Source organism: Lactuca sativa, chromosome 1, assembly GCF_002870075.4.
Source record: "Lactuca sativa cultivar Salinas chromosome 1, Lsat_Salinas_v11, whole genome shotgun sequence".
Lineage (NCBI taxonomy): Eukaryota > Viridiplantae > Streptophyta > Magnoliopsida > Asterales > Asteraceae > Lactuca > Lactuca sativa.
The window spans coordinates 13,254,230-13,262,658 of NC_056623.2; the positions used below are offsets into that span (position 1 = coordinate 13,254,230).

The 8,429-nt window shown below is 35.2% G+C and overlaps 1 protein-coding gene across 1 annotated transcript; it reads right to left on the reverse strand.

The window, feature by feature from the left end:
* Positions 1-274: 274 nt before the first annotated feature.
* Positions 275-6,771, reverse strand: LOC111898185 (ABC transporter A family member 2). The gene is made up of 16 exons (XM_023894109.3): positions 6,376-6,771; positions 4,126-4,357; positions 3,864-4,033; positions 3,585-3,770; positions 3,403-3,498; positions 3,116-3,316; positions 2,726-2,885; positions 2,402-2,628; positions 2,206-2,323; positions 2,029-2,105; positions 1,832-1,921; positions 1,595-1,738; positions 1,192-1,497; positions 1,016-1,096; positions 748-924; positions 275-658 (listed from the first exon to the last, which is right to left on the reverse strand). The coding sequence occupies exons 1-16, from the start codon at positions 6,742-6,744 to the stop codon at positions 404-406; spliced, it is 2,889 nt and encodes a 962-aa protein (XP_023749877.1). The 5' UTR covers positions 6,745-6,771; the 3' UTR covers positions 275-403.
* Positions 6,772-8,429: the final 1,658 nt, after the last annotated feature.

Below are 8,429 nucleotides of genomic sequence, written 5' to 3' on the forward strand. Positions count from 1 at the left end.
CTTCCTGTCTAATTTGCAGTGGTGCTTCTGTCAGTAGATTAGGATAGATCCGTCGGCAAATTGTTTCAAAAGGGACCCTATATATATATATATATATATATATATATATATATATATATATATATATATATATATATATATATATATATATATATATATATATATATATATATATATATATATATATATATATATATATATATATATATATATATATATATATATATATATATATATATATATATATATATATATATGGTGTACAAAATTAAATAATTTACAATATTTAACAGTGACCATCACCCACTCCTTTGAATAGACTTTCTTCTACATCTATGGATTATTTCAGCTGATTGATGGTCTGATATAAATGAAAAATCAAGATATTGGATTACCAAATTTATTAATTAGGATTAATAACAATTCCATGGACCGGCCCAGATCGGCCCAAAAAGTTTCTTCGAGAGGTATGTGAATGTGAAGAAGAAAGGGCATCGGGTAATTGGACATGAGATGGTATCGATGTTTCATTTGAGTGCCCTGAAATGCAGAGTGCACCCGCATCGTCTTGCCCCCAATAAACTTCCACCATAACTCCATGTGGATTCTCTGTTGAAACAGTTTCTGGAATTCCTATGTATCTTGCTCCAACCGGTATCTATATAAGAGATCATCATGATATTTACTCTATTCAGGGATTACATGGGATTAATATTTAAATTTAATATATATGTCGAAGACACTTACTTGAAGAGAGGTTCCTGAGGTCAAAGTCAATGTGGTGAATCTACCTTCAGCTGCAGCACTTTCGAATTCTGCCTGTTTTGCGATGTTGAGGAACACTTCTTCAAGAGTCGCAAGACTCAGTTGTATGTCCGATATACCAAATTCCTCCTCTCTATTTTCTAGTTCCTCGAAGAATTTCTAATAAAAAAAAAACCATGCACATATTCTCAATTAAATCGGTATTAATTGTTTGCACATGTGTTATAATCACTAAAATGTCAAGTCTTACAGTTAGTCGGTCCTCCTTGTAATGTGGGATAACGAACGTCAGGAATGACTTGTTTTCGTCTTTTGGAACTACATCTAAACGCTATAAAAACAATAAATCCAAAAAAAAACTTGATAATAAATAAAGGATATATCAAACAATTAAAGCTCAGAAAACTTGTGTAAAGTACAACATACATCTTTAAAGAACAGCTTCACTTCCTCATGACATGCTGAAGCAGTGACATCTTCTCTAGAAGGAGTTACATTAGCAGAGGTGGCTGAGAACCTTATATGGGCAATGTAACCAGTTCCAAATCTTGATTTCAACCTGATTGAATTCCCAATGCAGCGAAGCCTTCCTTTTGCCATGATTCCTATTCGATCACTTAGAATATCAGCCTCTTCCATTGAATGTGTTGTTAGAATAATCGCTCTCCCTTTCTTTGCATTCTCAATAACGTCCCAAACATGTCTTCGAGTTATGGGGTCCATGCCAGTAGTCTGAAGACATGAAGTTTAGACCAAAATGGATCGAATGATGATGATATTGATTCACATAACTTGTGGTAAAAAAACAAAAAATTAATTTATTTTTTACCGGTTCATCTAAGAAGACCAACTTTGGTTCACCGATTAGAGCTATTGCAACACTGAGGCGGCGTTTCATTCCTCCACTGTAGCTGCGAGATGTTACTCTGGCTGCCTCTGTGAGTCTTACCTCCGCCAATGATTTTTGAACAACCTGTATAGCAATTAACAATGAGATAAGGATAAATCTTGAAAATTATTTAAGCGCAAAAGTGACTGCATATATTACACTCAAATTAGGGCATACCGTCTTAAGTGAAGCAGGGGGGAGACCCTTGATACTGGCAAAAAGATAGAGGTGTTCTTGACCAGACAGTGCATCCCAAAGAATATCAAACTGCAAAATACACACACAAATTCTTACTTTCTCAATTCTCAGCCTTAATAATAATTAATTACTTCAAATGAAAATACCGATATAAAAATTAAAAAGAAAGTAGTCACCTGGGGGCAAACACCTATCATTTTCTGGATATTTGACATGCCAACAGAGCTTCGGATGGAATGTCCGTATATGAGAGCTGTTAATTAATCATAAGACATTTAAAACTAATGTAATCTCATTTAATATAGAATATAAACTGTAACCGATAATTCAACCACACTAAAAGAACACAGTACCATCTCCTTCGGTGACTGGTGTGATTCCTGTCAAGCAATTGATTGCAGTAGTTTTTCCAGCTCCATTGGGTCCTAGAAGACAAAAAAGCTGATCTTTTGGGAAGTTCATCCATAAGCCCTGTAAATAAGTTCAAAGTAAAATCAGCTTACAGGATATATATACTTTCACAAGAGCATAAAAAAAAGAGTGTTGTACCTTGAGTGCATGGTAGGGTGCACTTCTCTTGCAATTGCAGCAACCAATGTTAGTTCTTCCAGGATATACTTTCTCAAGACCATGTATCTGAACTGCAAGATTTGGATCAACAAAACCTTCTCTATGTTGCTGCTTCACAATGTTTTCCTCTTGAAGTACATCTTCATCATCCGGATATGTGTTTCCCAATGTTGGAACAGACCACATGCAACTACAGATCCGACCCTCTTAAATAAAGAGCGGATTCAGATGTTTTAGTGATAACAATAACAATAGAATTTGCAAGAATTGAAAGAACATATGGTTATTTATTCATTCAGTTACCTTCCACCTTGTTTCCACCTTTCCCTGACCAGTATCCGGGGTTCAGACAGTAGAACATTGGTTTTCTTACACCTGATGAGTTGGGGAAGATATTATCAAAGTAGATTGCAAGGGAAACCCACAGTATAAAGGTTGATACAAGCCATATATAGATATCACTCTGCCAAACACAAACAAAACAAAAATGAAGCTGTTGAATAGAGTTGACCATTATGCATGCTGGCGTAGTTATGATCCACACTGTTGACAGTTGTTAGTTGAGTTAGTTAAATAATTTAAATTTGTTTCTCCTCATCTAATCAATTTCTGTTTTCTTTCAAATTTGTTCAATTTGATTTCTATTTCTACATGGAGCGAGATGTGGTAGGGAAACACCAAATAAATACATACCACTGTTATTATACAGTCAATGTCATTTGGTGCACATTTCCCAATATGGCTCCACCTGATACCAGGGTCTTGAGGAGTTGAAGTAGCATCAGAAAGCAACTGAAGGGCTTTAGCAAGAAGATTAGGTGGGAAGAAAGACCAGATGATCCTTTGTGTGTTAGAGAAGTTGTCAGTGTAGGGAAATCCAAATATCGTAACCACCTTCATGCATAAAGAAAAAAAGTTCTCAGATCTGACACGTGGCAAAGTGAGTAGCTTTTTGTAAAAGCAATAAAAAAGGAAGTTACCTGTGTCAGGAAGCCAACTATATATACGGAGAAACCGACAGTTGTGGATGAAGTGGATTTGCTGATGAAGGATGAAAACATGAACGCGAAACCAATCTGGCAGCAAAAGTTAGAAAATGTTAATCCACCAGCATATGGAATGGAATTTGTTTTATATAACTTGGAAAAGGAAAGACTTTGACCATGTTTAATTGGAAGAGAAAGAACACAAGAAACACAACTCCAAAGCTGTTGTTCAAGAAGAAATCAAACCGAAACATCATTCCAAAGAGAACTATGAAAAGAGATGAAAATAGGGTGATGATTCCCTCCCATGTGAGCCATGATAACCAATAAGCCGTGTCATAAAGTCCCATCATAGCCATCGCCTGTAAGGAAAACAAACAATACAAATTTTGAGATATGACTTGGAATATGTAAACAAACATATAGCATTAAAAAAAAAAAAAAATTCTTAGCACCTGGCGAAGCCTGAGTTCTTTCTCGACTATCAAAGAACTAATCTGTAACACAAAACCAAACATGGCAATTGCCAGGAAAAAACTTGGTCCTGCTGTGCCCACAGAAGAGTATGTTTCAACTACCGGATGTGCAAATTCCTTCAAACTGACAATCCAACTGAAACTAGGATCTGCCACACATTGAAATGGAGTAGATATGACAGTCCATAAGTAGAAAAAAGATGTAATAAAGGAAGTCATCATATACGTACATATTTTATACCTCCTATTAATGATCTTGCAATTTCACGTTCAGCAGCAATTTGGAGTGGTATTGCGAATTTAAATGTTGGATCTTCATAATGTCCTCGTTTTGCAATAGGTGTAGAGTTCGTTTGTAATCCGTAACTAATTACAGTAGCATTTCTCTCAACAAAATGAAGAGCTCCAGGACAGGTCATAGGATTAGCAAAAAGCCATGCATCCACCTCACCTTTTGTTCGAAACGGTTTGACCTAAGGGTATGCCATGAATGATCATTCAAATGAGAATCTCTTTCTAATAAAAGTGACTCCTCTTGAGAGCTAATTGCAGTATGGTGGTACCATATATCAAGAAGTATTTATTTTCAATTGTCTTATGAGAGTGTATTTCTTGTCACATAGTTACCTATTTAATTCGTAATTTCACAAATGAGATTATACTACCACGATTTATTGGTAATATTTGATCAATGGAGATGGATGGCACTCAAATGATTCTCCTGACATTAACAAATCCAACCCTTTCAAAATGCTTACAATGTCTTTAAACATAAGATTCTAAGGTTGGCGGTTGGTTACGGACAACAATTTTCAGTTTTTTTGGAAAATTTGAAAAACACGTTTGGTTAAAACTTTTTAGTTTTCATTTTCCATAATAAATTTTAAAAACGTGTTTGATTGTGTACTTTCTACTAGTTATCATTTTCTAGATTTTTGTTATTTTAAGATGGATAGGAACTAGGTAGGTAGGGTGGGATGGGGTAGAGTAGGTTGTGTGAGTTTAGGTGGGTGGTGGGCATGAGGCAGATCGGAGCGGGTGGGTGGGGGCAAGGTAGGAAGGTAAGGGTGGGGGCAGGGTAGGTAGTGGTGGGTGGGTAAGGTTCAGTGGGTAGGATGAGATGGGGTGGGCGTAAGGTGTGAGGGTGGGGATTGGGAAGTGGATAAGCGGTGGTGTAAGGTAGGTAAGGATCGGGTGGGGTGGGAGGTAGTGGTAGATGGGGAGCGGATGGGTGGGGTGTGGACGGGGTTTGGTGCATGTATTTATATATTTTAGAACATATTTAGAAATGGAAAAGTATGAAAAACAATAATTATCAATTTTTCAAGTTCTTTGTAATTTTGGAAAAGTTATCAAACCAAAACTGTTTTCAAAATTTTGAATTTTTTAGGAAAATTTTTCTAAAAAAGCCGAAAGCCTAAAATTTCTGCAACATCTTGTGACATGGAACACAAAAGATAGGGGGTAGAGGAAAATAATATGGAACACAAAATATAAAGAAGTTTGTTGAAATATATAGATATAAATTCGATCTTGGTGTTCAATAGTGGGTATAAGTATCTTGAAGTGCATGGTTAGTTACGTGGTACTAATTATGTTGGATTTGGAGAAAAATAAGATGTATATTCATTAAGGTGCACAGATTATTAGCTACACTTTAATTGGCAATGGATGAAGTCTGTCGCTGATTCGTTGCAAAAATCATTTAGTGACGTCATCAAACCCATGTTTCTACGTGAATGGAAATAAGAACGGTAGAGCATACATGGAAAATAAATAAGGACCAATTATGAAAATTGGTAGACATTATAATGGATCATCTGAATCAGTATATATAGCAATCAAAAAACAATCTGATTTTGAATTGTCAATAAGAGCCAACTACTTCAAGAAGAGTTTCTCTTCATTGCCTCGGGGATTGAAGGGTTTATTTCAAAGATAGGGAAAAACCACACACACACACACACAAGGTGATGAAGACTTTTAAAAGTTCTTAGTTCTTAATTATATACTTGGCATCTACTTTAATATTATAAGTGACTCTTTCATTTAATTCTCTTAACTTGGTAATGTGGTATAGCTTGATGGAATGTTTAAATGTATGATTCATGAAATAAAAATGTTTCTATTGCTAATGTGTTGAAGCAGTGAGTAAAAGTTGTAGATATAAGAAATTTTAACGAGGTTTGTTACGAAATAGTATCTCATGTTTTCTAAATGGAAGACATGTCAAAAATAAAAACGTAGTATTTATAGGTCGAATTACTATCAGGAGAAAACGCTGAAAACAAAATTCATTCCGTTCGATGATTCCATCGTCGGCAGTGTATCAAAATCTATTGTAATGGATGAAAAATTGATCGCCTTAATAGTAAGTTCTTTGTTGAAGACAAAAATGCTATGTCTGAATGAAGGTGTACAGAAGAACTCTAACCAAATAATTACTTATTTACTTGAAACAAAGTGAAAATTGAAATCAAAGGATGATTACCTTGGTAGAAGGGATAGGCCTACCAGGGTTATTAGCCCTAATTCGGTCAACAATTGATCCAATCCTGGCACTGTCACTTCCGCTCCAAACAAAGTCAAAACACGGAAGCTTAGTGTAATACTTATCCTCACATGGAGGGATCGGAGGATCAATAAGCGCCTCCGGATCTCGTACGGTCTTGAAGGAAGTCGAAGAACCGAACTGAGCGTTAATTGCTTTTTGAACAATGAAAAGCAAAAAAATGAAGAATATTGAAGAAAATAACTGAAGGAATGTAGCCCTCTTGTTACGCCATGCGAGCAGCAAGTTCTTCATGAACAAAGCTTTGTATTGTTGAAGCAAAAGCTTCAATCCCTTCTGCAATTCCATTTTCACTCTCGTTGTGTACGTTATTGTGTGAATATGAATCTACACATGTATATGTATATGTATATCTGTATCTGGATATGTGTTGGAGATTCCTGAGATGTAATTTCTGAAAGCGGAGCGCGGGGTTTTGATAAACAAATGGATAGACAAATACCATTGATTTATGTAGAAATTACTAGCTGCCACTGAAAACAGGAAGTTTGCAGTATATACAATTCACGTCCAAAACCTATCATAATAGCTACACTAACCCCAAACCTTTCATTTTTCATTTTTTTTACATTTGGAACTTACTTTCATTTCATTTTTTTTCATTTAGAACAACTTGTCATTCATCCATTATTCTATTCTAAATCTATATCTTTTGTCTCCAATAAAACTTCATCCACTTTTAACTAGGAGATATATTTTCATCAACTCCAGAAACCTTTAGGCTATTAAACCCTTTGGAACTTTCATTTTCCAATTAGTATCATTTATCTATTTGAAGTAATAATAAAAACCCAAAAAGAGAAATAATAAATAAATATTAAAACAAATATCCAAGATTCAAATCATAAACAATTTTGTCTCGTTCATATGGGTATGCATTTAGGCTATAGTTTACGTACTCGTTAATAGCTAAAAAACTAGTCATTAGCCGAGAAATTTGAGGTTTGGTAAAAACTAGTTGATAAGCTAGTTAAAAGATATATAAAATGAAATTTAAAAGAATATATTTTCTATAATTAGAGGCATATTTGGAAAGAAAGTTTTTTTCTAAAAAACCTTCTGAAAAATTAGTCTAAATATCTTTTTAAAAAACTATTTTTGATTTGTTAAATGTGACAACTTAAAAAACTCAAAATATAAGTCGGTTTATCATTAGTTGTGTAACACTCCAAATCAGGTATTACTCTTTAGCCCATTGAAATGGAAAAGATGGCATAAAAGGTCCCTTAGCACGCGGGGCGTACTCCAGGAGTACGCTTAGCCTACTAAGGATGCATGAACACAGAGGGTGGTCGCGTACGCAGGGCATATGTATAGGTACGCGGGGCATACACGACAGAGGGCCAAAACCCTAATTCTCGGACTTGACACCTATTTAAAACACCCTTAAGCCTCTTGGACCAAACCCTAATCAGCCTCCATAGTCTCATTTCAACCTTCTACACCAGAGATACCTTTTGAGAGTGTTTTTGAGCTTAAGGAGTGTATTTGTAGCCATTTTATAGTTCATTCAAGAAGAAGGAATTGCTAAGCAAGCTTGGAGTGACATTGGGCTTCAAGAATCTACATCTAGTTCACCTTGAAGAGCTTCTGGAGGTATAAAGCTTTGATCTTGCCATCTTATTCATTAGATCTAGCTAGGGTTTTCTATATTGTCCCTTTACTTGGTTTTGGACCTTCTCTTGAGAGTTGAGCAACTCCAGAGACTGAAATGGTTAGATTTGAGCTTTGTAAGCATGTTAGATGCATCAAGGTGCTAGCTTGAAGAGTATCTAGACTCCATGCATGAGTTTGAAGCTTTATTGTAACACCGTAAAATTTAAAACAATTTTTCATTTAATTTTTAATAAAACATTTCATTATTAAATCATCCAAAAGTCAAGTATCCAATGTTTCCACAAAATACATAACATAATCCATAACCCAAGATCTCAAAAACATGACATCTACAAGTGTGTACTGATCAAGCAGGC